This window comes from Punctularia strigosozonata (assembly GCF_000264995.1).
Source record: "Punctularia strigosozonata HHB-11173 SS5 unplaced genomic scaffold PUNSTscaffold_23, whole genome shotgun sequence".
In the NCBI taxonomy this organism is placed as follows: Eukaryota; Fungi; Basidiomycota; class Agaricomycetes; order Corticiales; family Punctulariaceae; genus Punctularia; species Punctularia strigosozonata.
The window spans coordinates 133,601-152,552 of record NW_006767455.1 but is presented as its reverse complement, the minus strand read 5'-3'; the positions used below and the strand labels follow the sequence as shown (position 1 = coordinate 152,552).

At 53.9% G+C, this 18,952-nt stretch overlaps 8 protein-coding genes across 8 annotated transcripts; 4 read left to right on the top strand and 4 right to left on the bottom strand.

Moving 5' to 3' along the window:
- Window positions 1-168: 168 nt before the first annotated feature.
- On the top strand, window positions 169-612 carry PUNSTDRAFT_139368 (uncharacterized protein; the record flags this gene model as incomplete). The annotated part of the gene is made up of 1 exon (XM_007389077.1): window positions 169-612. The coding sequence occupies one exon, from the start codon at window positions 169-171 to the stop codon at window positions 610-612; it is 444 nt and encodes a 147-aa protein (XP_007389139.1).
- A 78-nt stretch (window positions 613-690) lies between these two features.
- On the bottom strand, window positions 691-5,960 carry PUNSTDRAFT_139367 (uncharacterized protein; the record flags this gene model as incomplete). Its single annotated transcript, XM_007389076.1, has 21 exons — window positions 691-881; window positions 939-1,023; window positions 1,073-1,726; window positions 1,777-2,147; window positions 2,208-2,447; window positions 2,500-2,663; window positions 2,726-2,895; window positions 2,945-3,156; window positions 3,213-3,443; window positions 3,497-3,616; window positions 3,671-3,739; window positions 3,792-3,932; window positions 3,996-4,079; window positions 4,131-4,983; window positions 5,040-5,138; window positions 5,336-5,413; window positions 5,462-5,560; window positions 5,620-5,673; window positions 5,728-5,763; window positions 5,824-5,889; window positions 5,946-5,960. The coding sequence occupies 21 exons, from the start codon at window positions 5,958-5,960 to the stop codon at window positions 691-693; spliced, it is 4,032 nt and encodes a 1,343-aa protein (XP_007389138.1).
- Window positions 5,961-6,319: 359 nt separating this feature from the next.
- Window positions 6,320-7,461, top strand: PUNSTDRAFT_139366 (uncharacterized protein; the record flags this gene model as incomplete). Its single annotated transcript, XM_007389075.1, has 5 exons — window positions 6,320-6,424; window positions 6,471-6,656; window positions 6,705-6,920; window positions 6,968-7,162; window positions 7,219-7,461. The coding sequence occupies 5 exons, from the start codon at window positions 6,320-6,322 to the stop codon at window positions 7,459-7,461; spliced, it is 945 nt and encodes a 314-aa protein (XP_007389137.1).
- A 273-nt stretch (window positions 7,462-7,734) lies between these two features.
- On the top strand, window positions 7,735-8,813 carry PUNSTDRAFT_139365 (uncharacterized protein; the record flags this gene model as incomplete). The annotated part of the gene is made up of 5 exons (XM_007389074.1): window positions 7,735-7,860; window positions 7,908-8,096; window positions 8,146-8,376; window positions 8,425-8,622; window positions 8,802-8,813. 5 exons carry the CDS (start codon window positions 7,735-7,737, stop codon window positions 8,811-8,813), a joined length of 756 nt encoding a protein of 251 aa, XP_007389136.1.
- A 2,032-nt stretch (window positions 8,814-10,845) lies between these two features.
- Window positions 10,846-11,418, bottom strand: PUNSTDRAFT_139364 (uncharacterized protein; the record flags this gene model as incomplete). Its single annotated transcript, XM_007389073.1, has 3 exons — window positions 10,846-11,087; window positions 11,142-11,276; window positions 11,331-11,418. 3 exons carry the CDS (start codon window positions 11,416-11,418, stop codon window positions 10,846-10,848), a joined length of 465 nt encoding a protein of 154 aa, XP_007389135.1.
- A 374-nt stretch (window positions 11,419-11,792) lies between these two features.
- On the bottom strand, window positions 11,793-12,383 carry PUNSTDRAFT_139363 (uncharacterized protein; the record flags this gene model as incomplete). Its single annotated transcript, XM_007389072.1, has 5 exons — window positions 11,793-11,812; window positions 11,863-11,962; window positions 12,015-12,184; window positions 12,234-12,309; window positions 12,357-12,383. The coding sequence occupies 5 exons, from the start codon at window positions 12,381-12,383 to the stop codon at window positions 11,793-11,795; spliced, it is 393 nt and encodes a 130-aa protein (XP_007389134.1).
- Window positions 12,384-13,980: 1,597 nt separating this feature from the next.
- On the top strand, window positions 13,981-17,546 carry PUNSTDRAFT_35949 (uncharacterized protein; the record flags this gene model as incomplete). The annotated part of the gene is made up of 10 exons (XM_007389071.1): window positions 13,981-14,254; window positions 14,307-14,533; window positions 14,583-14,721; window positions 14,779-15,099; window positions 15,184-15,337; window positions 15,392-16,202; window positions 16,259-16,472; window positions 16,524-16,874; window positions 16,933-17,355; window positions 17,404-17,546. Coding segments are annotated over 10 exons (3,057 nt in total), but the record flags the coding sequence as incomplete, so codon positions are not given.
- Window positions 17,547-18,136: 590 nt separating this feature from the next.
- Window positions 18,137-18,841, bottom strand: PUNSTDRAFT_139361 (uncharacterized protein; the record flags this gene model as incomplete). The annotated part of the gene is made up of 1 exon (XM_007389070.1): window positions 18,137-18,841. One exon carries the CDS (start codon window positions 18,839-18,841, stop codon window positions 18,137-18,139), a length of 705 nt encoding a protein of 234 aa, XP_007389132.1.
- Window positions 18,842-18,952: the final 111 nt, after the last annotated feature.

The window sequence follows — 18,952 nt, the reverse complement described above, 5'->3', positions numbered from 1 at the left end:
CGTGATCATCACCACCAATGCGGCAGGCGCGACGATCACCTCCACCCTGGCAGAGATCACCAGCTTCATGTCCGTGGTCAGGTACACCATACGCTCTGCTTTTCCAGTCGCAAATCCAGATCTGACGACCGATCAACAACACGGAATCGAATGGCCGATGTCACAACGATGATCTCCACCACCGCCATCGCGAACCCCCACCTGTCCACCAACTCACCCTCTTCCTCGAACACCTTCTTTGCCAATCATGGCGCCGTCGCCGGTCTCTTCTCCGGCATCGGCGTCGCCCTCGTCGCCACCGCGCTCTTTCTCTCCATCGCGAACCCCACCTGTCCACCGACTCGCCCTCTTCCTCAAACACCTTCTTCGCCAACCATGGCGCCGTCGCCGGTCTCTTCTCCGGCATCGGCGTCGCCCTCGTCGCCACCGCGCTCTTTCTCTCCATCGCGAACCCCACCTGTCCACCGACTCGCCCTTTTCCTCAAACACCTTCTTCGCCAACCATGGCGCCGTCGCCGGTCTCTTCTCCGGCATGCCCTCGTCGCCGCCGCGCTCTTTCTCTTACTCTGTATCCGCCGCCGCCCTCGCACGCGGCGGCTCCAACACGACTAAAGAAGGAAACCGCTGAGAAGCGCACCCTAAAAACTCGGTACGGATACGCTATGCATGCATATGTGAGTAATGACTAGGCTACCTCACGTATCGAGCATTGTTCCGGTAGTATTCCTCCATCGCATCGTAGTAATCCTGACGCTCATTATCGGGCACGCGGGCAACTGGTCGTGGCCTTGGTTTGACCGCTGCTCCCAAAACAGGCCGAGAAGTGAAGCTTGACGGGGGTCGGGACGGGGGTTGCAACACCGCAACCAGCGCCTCGCGATCTGCATGGGTCTGTTAGAACAATAGAATGAGAGAGAGTCAAACAGTCATAGGCATACCTGCGTCCTGCGTTGCAAGCGGGCGTTCCGGATTATCTTCCATCACGTCTCGGTGGTGAATTCCGTGACGGCCCATCATGTCGGACTATGCCAGCGGTCAGTAGGTTGCTGAGCGTCCGATATCGACGACATACCCCACGGGTCGAACCGGACACGTCCACACCATGCGACGGAGCGGTCATGTTGATGTCTTGATCACCTCCGTACCCGTCCACGGCCGCGCCGCGTTGGGCGCCATAGAAGGGGTTATGAGCGTGCAATTCGTCTCCGATTGAGTATGCCGCAGCATTCGAGACTTCGCGGTAACTTGGGGCGGGGCGGGAACTAAACGGAATGGGAGGAGGGATCAATGAATCTCGAACATAAGCATCACTATTAGGACGGGCAGTCTCCTGGGTCGACCTTTGTCGAAGTAACGTCGCATCGAGATGCGGATCCTGAGGATAAGAATCGAAGGTCGGAGCTAACGTTGGCTGATGATATACATGGTGATGCGATGCGGGGGTAGACGAATCGAATAATCGAAAATGAGTGTTTGCATCCCGACGATGTGGGTTGACAACTGTTGAGGCGAGGCGACGTTCCTCCTCGAAGCCTGGCCCCGCAGAGTTAACGAGTCGGCGGAGCTGGCTCGACACATCAGCAGAAGGTGGCCGCTGTTTGTTTGCTCCAATGTTAGCTTGAGACGACGCATGCTCTGATGCTCGAGGGGGGCGGTGGGAGGGCTGAGGTAATGCCTCGATGCCATCATGCGACGACCAGAAGCCAGACGGCATCCCAAAAATGTCCTAAGAGCAGTTAGTTCACGCACCATTTCATCCAAGACATGATCGCGCACCTCGTTATCTCGAGCCGCGGGCGCCTCTGGTTCGACTGTCGTACGCTGGGACGCCGATGACTGCTGAGCAGCGGCAATCGAGCGTTTCGGCACGATGCTTGTACCCCTGGTGGCACCGCCCTTGCGATCCTTGCCAGTTTCGGGTTGCCGCACTTGGCTGGTACTTCCACCCGATCCGCCGGCCGACGTTTCCGCAGACATTAAATCCTTACGCCACTGCTCACTCGATGCGACGCGCCACATCACCTTCTGCTTGAAGGGGCCGTGCATGATGATGGTTTTACCATCCGCAACGACGAACTCCTCATTCTGCACCCATGCCAGGATGAGGGGCACGTGGCCAAGATCCTTCACCGGTAATTTCATCTCGTCTGGAAAGCTCGTTAATGAGACTTCGACGTGTCATGTTGCGAATTGGGATGCAATCGTACCGTCATTCCAAGGTACGATCTCGAACTTGATGCCGTCCGGGTCGTTCTGACTCCACGGCGCGACCATCTCTGCAACGACCTTGCCATGGCCGCTAGCCTTGAGGTCAAAGTCGAGTGTGCCGGCCTTGCAACGGCTGAGTACGGCGTCCGGGTGCATGTCGACGATACGAAGCTTGTTGAAGTATAGAACCTCCACTATGGTGGACCATCGTACTTTGTCGTCCACGACACCGACCGCTTCTACAACAGATATGAAAGAGATTACCGTACGAAAGCGCGGATCATAACATACCGAACTTGTGCTGGAAAAGACACGTCAGGATCCGATTGCGGTAATCGCGAAGTCCTTCCCCTTTGTTTCGAACAGGGACGACGAAGGGACGTGCTGGTTGCGAGGAAGGCGTAGCGCCAGGGGCCATCGGAATCGTGATTCCCTTGAGTTTTGCCTGAGCGGATCTATCGGGCAGTATTACACAGGTCACACAATGAAATACCGAATCAGTATGCGATATACGTACCGCAACAGCCCCTGGTACGTAGCGATGTTCTCAATATGATCGGTCGAGTGTTCTTTCTGCACTTGGGCGACCGCCGGAGAGTTGCCGAACATAATCCCCGTGCCCCCGGGTCGGATATCGATCGCGTATCCGATGATGTGGAAACCTTTTGTTCGCAGGAAGTGGCGACCCTGGAAGACTATCAGCAAGCAGGGAAACGCAAACTTGGAAGCGACAGACCAGCGACGTAAACTCGGCAGCTGCACGACGAAGCTCCTTCTCCAGTTGTCCTTTTCTGAGGACCTTCTCCGCGAGCATCTGACCGCGTTCGATATACCAGTCGATGACATGCTTGAACGCCTCGTGCCGCTTATCCCTATCTTTAAGGGGAATATCCTTTGCGATGGCATGGTAGGCATCTCGCATTCGGTACATGAATTCTTCTTCTGTCTCTACAAGCGTTTCATCAGCAAAAATATTGATGCCATCCCGGACGAGCGAAGCGTACCACCGGGTTTGCTATGTTCCGCGGAGAAATAGGTCTCGAAGACAGCCCACAGATTCAGGTTACGATGGCGCACGGTTTTTGGAACGTCGATCAAGTCCGTGATTATGGGGATGGGCTTGCCCGTGAGTTCAGCCATTTCGGATATAAATGCGTCGTGGCGAGCAATTTCTGCATCAATCATAGCCTGGTGCTCCTTGCTAATCCGACCAGGCTTCGACTTCCCCGCTGCTGCTATGTTGATAGAAGATGAACTCCGTGGACATCAACAAAGACTTAATCGCTACCTTGCACTTTCATCCTCTCACTGCCGCCAGCTGCTGGCGTCTCTCCATCGTCGCCCTCGTTGACGCTAGCATCTGATTCTGCAACATCTTCCTCGTCATCAACTCGGCGGGCCTTGTTACCTGCTTTAAGATCAGTCCACGGAGGAGTCGATGAGAGGGAGAATTAGCCCGTACGTTTGGTTGCCTTCGAGTTTCTCTTTTTGCCCCCTTTGGAGCGCGTAGAAGTGTCGTTAACCTCACCATCTAGTTGATCCGTCAATTGGCATATAATATCGCGATGCAGATATGGCCTCACTGCGGGACTTGCCCTTGACTTGCGACTGTGGAGGCGCCTCATCACTGCTAATGTCCTGGGTGCCGGATCTGCGCTGTTTAGCGCGTTGGCGACGCGCCTCGTATTTTGCACGGTCGTGGCTGGAGGGCTCCCAGAGATCTTCTGCAAGAAAAGGTATCAATATACGAAGAACACATTGGGCTGGATGAACGTGAAAGGGTGTACCATATGCAGATCCTACGGCGGTCGTCGAGGCCGCACCCCTCGGGTTCGGTTCCGTGACAGACCCGCGACCGTCCTTGGCCACCACTAAGAACATAAATCAGTCGGTGTGTGGTTCGATGACATTGAGTTCATCACAATTACGACAAATAACTTTCTTCTTCTTCTGAACTTGAGAGTGGTCGCGCTTCTTTCGCTTGGTCGAGTTCCGCGCCTCCTCGTCAGATTCGACGGCTTCTTTCTCGAGAACCCGATCGTCCATGTCGTCCTCCTCCTCGATAGTCATCATCGCATCTCGAGAGGATCCTGAGGCACGTTGCTGTTCTTCGGCGGGCACAAACTCATCGCCGGACGGTTCTTCGTCGTCAAGAATGTGAGACAAGCTGCTGAAGTCGATCGGGCGACCGCGGACCGAGACATGTCTCTTGGGCACAATGGTGGGGCCCTCTTCGTCCTCGTGCTTGTTCCCGTTGTGCTTGTCCTCCTCCTCCTCCTCCTCCTCCTCCTCCTCCTCCTCCTCCTCCTCCTCCTCCTCGTCCTCGTCCTCGTCCTCCTCGTCCTCCTCCCCTTCGTCGTCGTCGTCGTCGTCAGGGACTTCTCTCTCGTCCCCCTCCGCGGCGTCGCCCGAGCCCGTGGACCTAGCGCCGACCTCACCCACGGTCTTAACTGTGGTACTATTATGTTCGCCGTCTTCGTCGTCGCTGTTGTTGCTGCCGTCGCCGTTGCCGCCGCTTCCCTCGTCCTCACCCCCCTGATCCTCGCCCGCGCCGCGTGGGCTCTGCTCGTTACTGTCGCCCTTCTCGTACATGTCGCGAGCACCCGCTCGTGCTTGTTCAGCGCCTTCGCGTGGGCTCTCGTTCAAGTATGCATGGTAGATGTCCTCATAATTCTGGCCATACAATTGTTCCTCCAAATCCAAGTCCAACTCGGTGACGGTCTTTGGGGGAGGATCATCTTCATCAGGTATCATCGCATCACCGCCGGGCGTCTCCTGAGCGCAAGAGCATAAGGGTGAAGCAATAGTCAATCAGTAGAAATGCTACACACCAAAGTTCGCGATTGGGTGCTCTCCTTAACCGAAGACGTGGACAAAGCAGGTCGATGTTGATCCATGAGCTTCCGCGATGAGCGCCGCGGGGGCGCCGTCTGAATTTTTTTGTCAGAAATGGGCAACGCCACGGAAAATGATAAGTTAATGTCGACGTGCCTGCGTGCGACCGCGTCCCGTCTTGCGGGTATTCCTGCCATTCTGCTTATGAGCATGCTGACCTGCAGAAACCGGCGGCTGATAGTCACGGTACAAGTTAGCGCACGTATATGCATGGGAGAGGCTAGCAACGTACGCGCGAAGGCACCTGCGAGGTATGACGAGCCTTTTTGGGGCTGGATGCCTTGATCTGCTCGTTGGCGTCGTCTGCAGGCTGAACGCGGGTCAGCCGTGAATTGGGAAGGAGAGAACACAACCATACGCGAGATCTTCTCAAGCGAGAGGCGCGGGGAACAAGATCTTCTATGGCCGGACCAAGCGAAGCGACCTCTGCTTCACCCCGAGTTCGGCGATGATTTACCTATATCAATTATGAGCGAAGGGTAACGGGTACGATCTTGACAGTGAAAAAGTATTCACCACTTGATTCAACTGCGCTTCCTGAACATGTTGAGAGTCAACATTTCCTTCTGGCTATTCGCAGTTCAGTATCACATCGAAAACATCTTAAATGCAGAGGCGACTCACGCAAGAGCGAACGTTGACCGAAGCGGCATCGTTAGGCTGGCAATCATCGACCTTGTAAGCGAACGTGAACGCAATAAAGGCCATACATCTGCTCACTCTGGTGGAGTCGTCCGGTGGATCCTCCGCTGACTGTTGACCGGTGGACATAGCGCTAGCGTGATCCTAGATGCGAAGGCATATCAGAGACGTCATGGAAGTATACGCCAATGGATACGGACGTTCGGCTCAGACATAGTGGAACGGTGGGGCGAGGATATGTCCAAACGCACGTTCCACCTTGCCCGGCCATTAATGCTAGATTGGAACCTGGAAACTCCGTAGTTCTCCGCTTCACGCTGTTTGTGTGTGCTTGCCGTTGCTTAGCGAACGTTTCATGTGGTGCTGATTGCATTGCCGACGTCCGCAAGGTGCTATCTGCAAATAATCATAAATTGATATGAAGCCGAGGGATGAATGATGCTACCCGTATGCTTGGTCACCCGCATCCAGACGAACAGGTCCCGCCGCTACGATGGACGAGCAGATCCAAGGATCCGGTAGAAATTGCACAGCGCAGAATCACCCCTCTTCCATCTCAATCACTTGCCCGGTCATGGTCGATACGCCCCGTCGAGTCCGTGCCATCTACGCGCGTCCTCTCAATCGTAGAGACCGCGTCGAACAATTTCGTGGATTGGAACATATGCAGCGATTGAAGGTGAGCGACTGTGACATGTCCGATTGTATTTCGCCGACCCTTTCAGGCGCATGAGTTCGCGTTCGGCATACTGCGCTCTTGTGTAGACGACGAGCCGTCTTCAGAGATCGTTCGGCACCACCTGCAGTATTATCACGACGAGTTCCAATTACTCGGGACGCCTCCCAAGGCTTACCTACGGTCCGTTTTCGCCCCTTGCGGTGTTCATCTGGGACGCCAAGGAAACGAGAATGTGAGTTCGTTTCCGTCTGTTGAAAAACTGTCTGAAACTCGCCATCAGACGATCGCCGATGTCTTTGGTGCGTTATACCGATTTTGGGCTTATCAACGTGATCAAGGGCAGCCGCATATCGAAAACGCTTCGGAGGATCTTCCACCTTTAGCCGACCACAATACGTTGGCACGCGCGATAACAGTTGCTCCAGCCTATGGCGGGTCTGACGGTCTGCAGGTCGGGAATCCTTGGTTCTTAGATTGGCGGAACAGGCACCAGGAGGTACTGTGGCATCGGTTTTGCGTTACTTGGTACTGACACGCGGTCAGGCCCAACTTCTGATGCATTCGGCCAAAGTCCCGAACTGCGTGGCTACCTTTGAGTGCGCGCCAGTCATCGATTACCATATGGCCAACTACCATCGTCTCCGTCTGACATGCGGGGTGAGCACGCACGGATATCTGGAACATGTCATGAAACTGGGAGGGATGTCGTTCCCTGAGTGCGATCAGTTCGTCAACGAGGTCCGATCCTTAGTAAGCTGCCCGTGAAAGATGCTCACCGATGTGATGTTTCACAGAATTTCGCTTCACTGTATGCAAGGTGGGCAGGCGTCAGCATGACCGCACTTGAGTCGCCCACGAACGTGACAGGTGGACTGTCGCTCCCGCACGCCGTTGATACGGAACATCTGTTGAATCGGCGAGGTCGCGGAGAGGGACCATGCTACTGGGGTGATGATCCATCGCCGCTTGACGAGGAGATCGATGAGGTGCTAGAGATAGAAGAACTCCTTGATGTCAGCCGGTACCGCATCATCTAGCAGCGGATATTCACCTCCCGAAAATTTTAGCGCACTCAAACGCCTTACTGCGTTGACGTGCTATCGGTTGTGGATACGATGTTCGGCCTTGAATCTTGATTTTGCGGATGAGCTTTGCGCGCATTGGAAATGAGCATTCGACTCCGCTGATACTGATATTCGCTCCGGGGGCCGCCGTACGGCAACCTTCGCGCACTCTCAAGCAGTCACCCCGTCTGCCGTACCGCCCGCACCACCGTAACACACCTCTTGCCATACTTGAAGCAGACCTGTATGCCCTTGCCAGCCACCGACGACGAGAGCTCCGAAAGCTTGTTGGAAATCCCTTTGAGCCAGTTCCATCCACCGGAGGTGCTCACACGTAAAGCGCAAGTTGAGCGACGACTCAGAGCCGTGGAGGTTAGCTTATACTCATCACATAATCACATAGCAACTCACGACGCTAGACGTCGCTTTTCGCATCGTTGCTCCTCGCCGAGGACTACGACCATGATCGATACAGTGATAATGAGATTGTGATTCGCCACTTGATATACTATCATCATGAGCGACGACTGTTTGGGACGACACCTGAACATTACCTCGAGTATCTCTTTGCGAGTACGAAGAGCGATTTTGGACACGAAACGTTTGAGGTGAGTTCGTGAAACAGGGAACCCCAGGTTATATCTGATGCTCTCGAAGCGCGTAGGGCAAAGGTTTCTTCATTTATATGAAGAGTGGAGTGAAGAGCGTATTCGTAGCGATGATCAAGACATGGCTGCACTCTATACACCCATGTTGGCGTACCTGACTCGCGACTGGGGTGGTCAATGGCTGAAACCATGGAGTCGCTGCACGATGGAGCCAAATTCGGATGACCCATGGGACGTGACGAACCCGTTCATATTTTGGTGGTCTGAGAGGAAGACGGAGGTGAGAGCATTTCAGGACGAATGATATATCTCCTGACCACTAACACAGGCAAAGCAACTCGTGCTATACCTCGAAGATCCCGACCGTTATCTTGAAATCGGTGGTACCTTTGTGCTTGTGGCACATATCGGAAACTTCCGACAATTCCGTTCACGCTGCAACATGGAAGCGGAGGCATACTTGACTCATGTCTTCGCGAACGGCGGTATTTCAGATCAGCGCTTCTTCCACGAAGCCTATCGGGAGGTGAGCCTTCGTGCTAGGTATAAGAAACATTTGTGGACACGATGGCGCACAGGAGCTTACAGACGCATTCTTATACCTGAGCGAACGATGGAGCAGCAAGGGTTTTATCAGAGGGGAGCCGTTCGCGAGTCGACTACTGCAAGGGGATGGTAGATCAGCGTAAGCTCATGCTAAGCCAGGGACTCGAGTAGACGTACTACGTGCAGTACGCAAACGTTGTGTACCGTGTTGAACCGTCCGTGATGTAGCATCGACGTTGTCGCCCAGAAGTACAGATGTGCCATTCGTTCGACAGTGTGCGATGCTCCGTAGCCCATCTCACCCACATGCAAGTATCCTGGGCGATCTCGTCGGTAGGGACTCGAGTAGACGTACTATGTGCCGTTCGTTCGACAGTGTGCGATGATCCGTAGCCCATCTCACCCACATGCAAGTATCCTGGGCGATCTCGTCGGTAGGGACTCGAGTAGACGTACTATGTGCCGTTCGTTCGACAGTGTGCGATGATCCGTAGCCCATCTCCCCCACATGCAAGTATCCTGGGCGATCTCGTCGGTACGCTGGTGTAAAGCTATCTCATCGATGCCGTGTCATGGACTAGTCGCTGCGCCACTAGAACATTTCCCGTACGGCGGTCAAGCGTGGCGATCAGAGGGTGGTTGAAGACGAAAGCTGCTCGTCGGTACCGGTACGCCCAATGAACGACAGTGTATATGGATATGTGAGGTGCCGCCGATGATGAGCGATGGTGATGGACGATGGGAGTGGAATTTCTGTTGTCAGTGATAGAGGCGGTGCCACCATGACATCGCAAGCTCAGTGAGTATCCTTCGCAATCTTGCTTCCCCCGATGGTGAAGGACTGTCAAAGCTTCGGAAACTTCAGACAGCTTGAGCACTAGATATAGCTGTTTATGATTGTGTCTAGTTGGCTATGGATAACGAACTCCATTGCGCCCAACCGTCCATCGCGGGATGTCTTGCTCGCACCATACCGATCTGCGCTAACGAGCGACAGTAAATGTATCCATAAGCGCGAAGCGTAGATATCTACTTTATATTATGTCTGACGTGCATAAAACAAGAAATGAGTAGAGTAGTATCCCATTAGCAAAAGCGCGAAGAAAGAATACCGAGCGGGCAATAGTTGTGAGGCCCGTGCCATCTTCTGTACTGATGCCGTCTTTCCGCGCCGTCTCACCTCTTAGAAGACTAAGTTGATCCACGCCGCTTAGGCAACTTACACAGGAGGACGGCGGTTGTAATATTCATTGATCCTTCCGTAAAGTTAGGAATTCGTACCCCAAAGCCGCACTTCCGCTGTGTTATACTAGTTAGCTGCTGTGTTCTCTTCTGTTTTTTGTTTTTTTGCTTGTCCCCGTTTCCTCTACCAGATATCTTCTACAAAGCTTTCGGCCTTGACTTACATGTGTTAATGATATTGTAGAACGAGCATTTCTTCTTCCGGATTCGCTCTATGTACAGGGGAGGTATCGAACAACGTTCACGCCCCGTGCAAGCTCTCGGTCAAGCTTTGCAAACGAACCGTGAAGTATCTTTACGAAGACATAAAAATATGCACAAGACTGTCTATACAATTCTGGAACACAGGATAGGCATGCACAATATCTAGCACAACACAACATCAGTACCGGAAGGACGGCATCCACCTGCGATGCTCGATATTTCAATCCTGAAATTCGATTTCATGAGGGCCTTCCTGGAGACTCTGATTTGATGTCCTGCTCTTCAAGCACCTGGTAAGGTCAGCTCTCCGATACTTCAGCAATCGCAAAATTCAACGGGATACCTCGAACGGTTTGAGACTTCGAGCTTGCATGAGCATTCCTCTCATTAGATGTCTGCGGCTAACCTCAGACTCGCTCAACCTGGACGTTCGGAACTATATCCATTTGTTCGTTACACTACCACCCAATAGAATAAATATTGCCGTACCGGCAGGAATCCGTGAGTCCTAACACCGATAGATATATAATGGACGCGAAAACAGGAGAGCAATAAACATGCGAGGGCGCGTTGCTTCTGCAGAGCATAACACCGCATACCTCCATGATCCTATGCCGCTCGGTTACACTCTATGTCGAAGCATTGAGATGGATCCCGAGAAGCCCGAGTGAATCGTCGTCTATTGCAAAACAAAATCGAGGTCTGGACAGCGTGATGAACCTTCTGCGTATGGTAAGATCTCAGTATAATGGACTGACTACATATCGGCCGCGAACTGATTGATACTGGTAACTAAGACGCTGAGCTCGCTGAGCTCCTTGACTTGTTCATGCATGAATAGCAATTGGCGCCTTTCGAGCTGCTGCTTCATAGTTCTGTTACAATGCCTCAAGAGCTCGATTTCCGCACGAAGGGTGTTTAGCTCGTTGAGGGCCTCCTTGAGTTGCCCGTTCTGAGCATCAAGCATCTCACACCGAGTGCATCGAGTGGAGTTTGAGGCTGGTACATGTAAGTACATGGGTAGATGCGTAGATTTGCGACAACTGTACTCACAAGCGGGATCGGCGCCAGCTGTCGTGTAGGCGCAGAGGGGGCTGAACACGCTGAGCTCGTCGAGGACCCCCAGGAGCTGCACATTCTGAGCATCGACAACATCGCACCGATCGCACCGCTGACGGGGGCGCACGGCTATACAGAAGTTCAAGAGCAATTCGTCGTGGTGCTTGGGGGAATGATACTCACAATGCGGAGTAGGACGTGGATTGGTCATCGCGTAGACGTGGCCGGTCTGACGAACCGCCGCTTGAGCTTGCGACAACTGAGTAGCCATATGACTACAGAAGGTTAAGAGATTGAGAGGGGCAGGACGGCGCAGGATGGCGTCGGGGAACAGGGATCGTAGCGAGTGTCAAGAGTAAACGAGTATTGAGTTGACAGATGTTTGCCTCATTCCTGAAGCGTATACCCAAAAGGGTTAGCATGGCCGCTGGTAATTCACACGATGTCCTCACAGGACGGCGTTATGCTGCCCGCTTATGGGTACAGTACTCTCGCTGAATGTCGTAGTACTTACGGAAACTACGTTAAGCATAGCCAGTACCACATAAGGCATCAACCGCAAGTACATCACGAGCATACAGAGTCCCGAATACAGCAACATCCTTGGCTACCCTGACTGAATGGAGTGCTTCAGAGGAAAAGTGTTCACATCCAATGCAGCAGCCCTGTTGGCAATTTGTTAGCGGGTGTGTCGCTTTCGATTGCACATACTCACAAAGACTTCCGAACACGAGGACCCCGCCCGCAAGTATAATCGTAAAAAACAGCATCCCACACGCGAGAAACAAGGTACCGAGCGAGATGCGAGGAAGTTCCTAGGAATAGTCAACGCAGCCTGCATTACACCAATCTTGACACGGTACCGACGATATTGTTGCTCGCCGGCATAACTGGCACGCGCTTCTTCGCCGTTGCAACGGCCGATTTCTTGCGAGCCGTTGTCGTAGCTTGAGCAGCATCGCGCCCAGCAGAACCGCCAACCTCAGTCGAGCCCTGCAACGCGCGTTCTTCTACCACAGGCTCAAATCGTAGAGGAACTGCGTATATCATGTTAGGCTCGACATAAACATCAAGCATTTACCGTACCATCAAATGCCAATACATGCACCGCGTGTATGAGCTCCATGTACGCATCTTCTTTGGAGAAGGTATTGCCGGTGTTCTGCTCGTGAACGTCAATATGTGCCAATATCAAGACACGAAGCTTACGGGGTCGGATCGCGTTTCTTGGGGCATGGTCGCAAGGCGCCTGGATGACGTTCTGCGAAGACAGAGCACGCGTAGACAGTGAAGGAGCTCGCCCGTGTACCAGCTTGAGAGGGCGGAGCACAGGACGTTATAGATGACCTGAGTACGATGCCTACGACGCGGGATGTGTTGCCGCCCGGATATTTCCGCATCATGCCCTCGAGAAAAGTGCCGAAACTTCTGTACATGTGGCAATCAAAACATGATATATAAGAAGGCACTCACAGGGTGGCGTTCCCTCGTAGGGCGCTCTCATATCGAATTGAGGAGTTCCCGGTCCGTGTCACCGGAACAGCGAGATACAACGGATAATACAACATACCGCGATATCATGCGATGAACGCACATCGGACATAAGTTCGGATGACTGCAAGAGACGCCGCGTCTAGAGACTGGTCAATGAAACACAGCCCATCATCCGGTAGAGTTTGACCACATAGTCGTTCCATGACACTCATAGCGTATACGTACACTGTGAGGCGGAGTATGGGATGGACTTGAGCTGGAAGGAGATTCAGAACAATGAGCATGCGTGGCTGTGCGCCACTCCCTGGCCTCATCGTCTGTCTACATACACCCCAGCACAGGCGAACTACCATTACGAAAGCCGCGATGTGAAATATATGGACCAGCAATAAGGTCCGTGCACTTCCTCTGGACCTTTCTCAGACAGCGGGGTGAAATGCATGCCACGAGACGCAGTGTGTGATGCTCAACGTGCGTCGCGGTGCGGCACATCTCGAATCTCGCCCGTCTGATCGTCTTTTTATTTTATTCTTTCGTATAGATCTGCTTCCAAGCGCGTCTCCTGAACGACGGTGTGCATCCAGGAACTATGCACAGCTTGCTGGATGATCGAGATCTTCCCTTCTGGCGACGCAATTCGTCGGGTCCGGCAGACTCATGCTTCATTGCTTGCATGCTCATCGCACAGTACGCCACTCATTTTGATCAACTGAATTTATTTACTGATTGCGATCAGCGTGATCTTTCATTAATCTCGCGTCAGCGTAACGCCTGAAATGGAGCCGTTCGGCAAACATTCGGGGGCTGCAAAGTAAGTCAACACTCGCATCGATCGCGCGTATCGTCACAGGGCTCACGTAGGTGATGTCGTAGATGCCGACGTCCAAGGAGAATCATAGGCGGAAAGCCGTGACCTTTGTTATGGATATGCCATGTAGGCATACATTTTCTCGTCTGAAGTGCAATATCCCGATGTGAACGCGTGCTTTTCAAAGAATGCTTTGACATGGCTGATTTGTCATTCCTATCCGTCGCGGTCTCGTTCTACGGGCCAGTCTGTTGCTCTACCGCCTGACTTCCCCATCTCGCCTCAATGGGTAAGAAAAGGAGCATCCCAAAGAGTATTCTCAGGTCTAAGGACAAGCCGTCGCGAGGACCACAGCCCGTTCTCGACGGTCCGAGGATCTCATGGCAGGGAGCTATTTCTCAGGAAGGAGAATGTTCCACCTCTCCCTTTATGGTCTTTCCGGGAGGGAAGACGCTCGTGCAACTCCCGACAGCATATCCAACCCAGGAGACACCAAGTGACAATCACGCACACGGCGCGGCCGATGGTGCGACCGATGATTCAACTCCACAGTTCGAGATGCCTTCTCCGCCTTTTCTCCCAGCTCGCGACGTGCCTCTCATTCCCGAGGATCATCGAGAACGATATGCCCGCAAAAAGTTGAATCAGTGGACCAGATGGCGGGACAGCGTCATCCCCGAGTTGATACCGGCCTACCTGACCTACGTTGCATCTACCGCTAATAGGCTTGATAAGTCCTTCGACCTTGTTTGCAAATGTGACGGCCAAAAACGGAAACTACAAGTTACGGTTGTGTACATGGACCGTACGTGTCATGCCACGGGATAAACTAGTGCTCACATCCTCGCTAATTCTAGGTTTGGACAAACTCGAAATTTTGATCTGCCCATGTATATCCGCGGCTCGTAGATTGATGTTTCTTGGACTATTTCCCTGCGCCCCCCAGTCGCCGTCCCTTGCATTTGACCTGAACATGGTTGAGCTTGTCTCGACCTTGTTTGCGAACGTCGCGCCCAATGTCACGGCTTGGGCGTCTACTCTGGAATCATTTCTCGGAGCGAGAGCGTACAAACTACAGACACGCGTAAGGTCCCTTTTTCACGAATGAAAGATACATACTCATAAGCGTAAAGGACTCCCTCCGTCGACGTTTCGGCAATGCGTTACAGTGGTACAAATATCTGGTGGACTGTGTCCAGAATAAGAGGGACGAAGTATTAGCGACCGCTCGGAAGCGGGTCCACGACCAGTTACGATCACGTCATGACCGCGGTACCGGTAAGTCTATTTAGGCCTGGTGGGCGCTGCTTGTTAATGAAATGATCTCAGCTTCGCTATCCGAAGGAGAAACAAATCCACAAGAATCTACTCCGCCCGACACCGGTAGCGCCTCGTTCCATCCCTCGTCTGACTGTACGCCGCCAGCGCTCAAACTGACCGATGGCATTCCGTCCGAGCGCTACTCTTCCTGTGCCCCATCAGACCTCCCGCCGACGGATCACACCTCGTCTGACCGCACCTCGTCCTGCACCTTATCCGGCCGTACGTCGTCCAATCACGCTTCGTCTGACCGCGCCTCGTCCCGCACCCCGTGTGACTGCACGTCATCAGCGCACGCGCCGACAAGAAGCACCCCGTCGGACAAATGCAGTGATGGAAGACTACCGGCCGAGATCACTCGATCCGACGAAAACCTCGCTGGACCCTCCTCGATTCATGGCGGCGGAACGTTAGGAGAGAGTCCATGGAATCCAGCATCAGAGAAGTCATTTGGTCAACAGAAGGATGATATGCCGAACGAGACTCTGGATGACCGTCCCAGTCCTTATCTGCAATCGAGGTGCTTGTTGTGTTTTGGAGGAAGAGGGGACCGCATTCCATCTATGTCGTGAGTATTCTCGCGAAACTCAAGTAAAGCATGAAATTCACGTCTTTGGATCAGTCTTGACCTCATAGTATGTCTCGACGCGTGTTTCACCCAGAAGCGATGCGCCGAACGACGACCATCCAAGGAGGATGGACCAAAACCGTATCGACCACCTGGGCGGCCTGGAAAGCGAGACCCGGTCAAGACACATCCTTCCTCGGTCTTCATATCTGAATGCGAGGTCCGCGCCATGGAGGCCGAAGTTGATCGCCGCCGTCAGAAGACAAGGCCAAGTCGTCACTCGCACGATGGTGATGGCGAATCTTCCGGCACATCCTCCAGCAAGCGCAAATATCGCAGCAGCTCAGACCATGACGAGGCTCCCGAGGAGGACAGGTGTGAAGGTCCTCTAAGGGTTCCAAATTCTGTTCTAGACGGATGTGAACAGTCCTTCAAAGCCGCTGACAACCAACGCGAAAAAGCAAGTACCCAATTCTTCGAAGATACTGGGTTGATGGCGTTGACTTGTCGGCACGATCAAGTACTTTGGCTGGCCAACATGACCAGTGCCGGGGAGCGACAACACTATCCATTGGCGCTCCTACGGAAGCTCTTCGAACACATACCGGAGTCTTGGAGGGTAGGGGTCTTGTACGATATCGGCTGTCAGCTTCATCGAAGTTGCTTCAAATGGGGCTATCTATCCAAATACCGGCATCGCATCGCGTTCGGAATCTCTGTCTTTCATGCATACGGCCATCAGTGGCCATGCCAGGTCGTTTACCACCCCCGCAAGTGCATAGGGTTTGGCCTCACGGATGGCGAAAGCTGTGAGCGCCTTTGGAGCGCGCTCGCTCATCTTGTAGCGGTGTTGCGAGTGAGCGGAGTGAGTACGATCAAACATACGGGTACCTCAAGATGACTGACACAGGCTTATTGTAGTATCACCAGCGCTTGTACGCTCTCGACTCCCAGTTGCAACATCTCAGTGGGCTCCACCGCCTGTCGTTCGGGGATTGGCTCATAAAGAAATACAATAATTGTATATCGCGACTGTCTGCTGCCAGAGAAGAACTCGAGGACTGCGGGATAGATCTCGCAGTCCTTATGCATGAATGGGCATCGCAGCAGGTCTCACAGACGAAACCTCTGCAACGTACGCTCACATCGTATGTCTCCTGATCGACATTCTCTGACATTAACATAGGACAACGGAAGAACGCAGCGGATAAGGATATCGATACTGTGCTGAATCTGGACGAGGTGGCTCGGGGATTGGAGAAGAAGATCAAGGACCTGGAAGGAGTGATTGTCAGCGGTCACTCTGATGAAACCACCCGCGTCGAGCTGGGCGAATATGAACGCCGGCTCGGGCACGTCAAGACGTCGGCGTCGCGATATCGAGCCAGGATGGACGTCCAGGAACGCGCTAAGTTGGAAAAGCTGCGAGGAAACAAGTTTCTTAACCTCCGTGTCAATGGCCTTGCGATGAAAACTCGGCTTCGTGATCGTTTGCGGCAGCGCAAGTTTGAGCTTTCGCGCATGGATCGTATGCCCCGTTCTCAATCATCTCTCTCTACCGGTACGTGTATCTGCTCCTGCCGAACCACGGAGAGCTGACGAGGAATCAGAACGGAAGCTTCACGTTCATGTCGCTAACGCAATCCACAGGCGCGAGCCTAACATACAAGCCCTTGCTCGTCGGTATAACACTCTATGTACAGAAATGGACCAGTTAATTCGGCGCGGGCTTGCACCGCCAGGGGCGGTTGCACCTACGCCTTTAAAAGCAAGTCAACTCTGGACGCTCGACGTCGACGATCCTATCTGGCATGACACTGGGCTGGTTGATGAGGCGGATGATGGAAAGGCGATCCCTCGCTGGCTTGCCGATGAAAACGTCCGAAAGGGCATACGAGCGATGCTCGAAGTTGATCGATGTGAAGAGGAGCTGGTGCGACTGCGTAAGGAGAGGACGACGCTGCAAGAATGGCTTCAGGATGAGTGGGCTGCTCTCCAGGGCGCGTTGGTTGATCATGGTGAGAGATCACGACAGAACAGCGTTTACGAACTAATACGTTTGTCAGCCACCAATGTGGGGATTCGGCATCAGCTTCACATGTACAGAGAGGAGCTCCTTCGCCTCGCGGTTACGTGGCGCCGGCGCTGTGGTGACATGGAGGGCATCCGGAACTGGGAGCCCTCCTGGGGACCAACTGACGACGAGATGTATGAGGCAATGCGGCACGAATTCCAGCCTTCAACCTCTGACGCGCAACCTCGCGAAGCACTTTCATTTGTTACTGCTGCTGGGGATGACTCGGACGACCCGGACGACTATGAGGATAACGACGGCCAGGTTGTTTATCTTGAAGAGGGCGAGGAATTGGATGAACAGGAGGCAGCTATACTTGAAACGATGGAATCGCTGCAACTTCATGCGCACGACATCCCCTCGGATGCTTGGTGGGCATTTACACCTTCGACACCTCTTACGACAAGTCCATCGAGGCCCTCGCGTATTTCGTCGCCACGCACTCCGATCACAGGCTCTCCACTGCGTTTCACCTTAGGCGCTCAACGACCGCAGGTGACATCCCCCACCACATCCTTCCGACCAGAACTTGGTGATTCACAATCAGCGGAAGGTGGCCCAGCAGAAGGTAGCGGTTCGCACTCGTATACGGTTTACTAGGAACTCATACGTTAACGCAGATCCTCCGTCATCGGCGCAAGGGCCCGTATACATCCAAGACGTGTTCTACAGCGTACGTTCAAGAGACATCTCATCTTCTCGTAAGGGATAGATCGGTGAACAATTCACCATGTCATATTCGTCACCCCGCTTGTATGGGATAAACAAATAAAGATTCGTGCCGCAATAGTGTATAGGTGTCCCTGCCGTCCGTCATTCTCCGAACCATCGAGCGCGAGCCCGACCAGCGCGGGCGGCATCGCCCCCGGTGGCGGCGGAGGTGTGGCCATGAGCGCCTGGTCGTCCGCAGGCGTGCCGGCCGGCGTTGCGAATGGGTCCGCATACCGGTCCGTGTAGCCGCCCTCGACGGAGGGGGTTGTCGGGCCCGTGCTGGGGAGGTGCTGGTTGAGGGTCAAATAGCTGACGGTGCCGTACCGCACGTTCGTGCCGAGGCCGAGGTTGGGTATCGTGGGCCGCGAGGAGGACGAAGGGTAGTTAAGGACGGAGGACGAGCGTCGCTGGCACATGTTGCCGGACCCGTCTGTGTCTGCGTCTGCGTCGTGGTCACCGTCGTCATCATCGTGCAGCGGACTGCACCCGAACCGAGCCGCGGCGAGCTTGGCCTGCACGGCGGTGAGGTAGCCATAGTCATTACTCACATATGCATGCATAGCGTATCCGTACCGAGTTTTTAGGGTGCGCTTCTCAGCGGTTTCCTTCTTTAGTCGTGTTGGAGCCGCCGCGTGCGAGGGCGGCGGCGGATACAGAGTAAGAGAAAGAGCGCGGCGGCGACGAGGGCATGCCGGAGAAGAGACCGGCGACGGCGCCATGGTTGGCGAAGAAGGTGTTTGAGGAAAAGGGCGAGTCGGTGGACAGGTGGGGTTCGCGATGGAGAGAAAGAGCGCGGTGGCGACGAGGGCGACGCCGATGCCGGAGAAGAG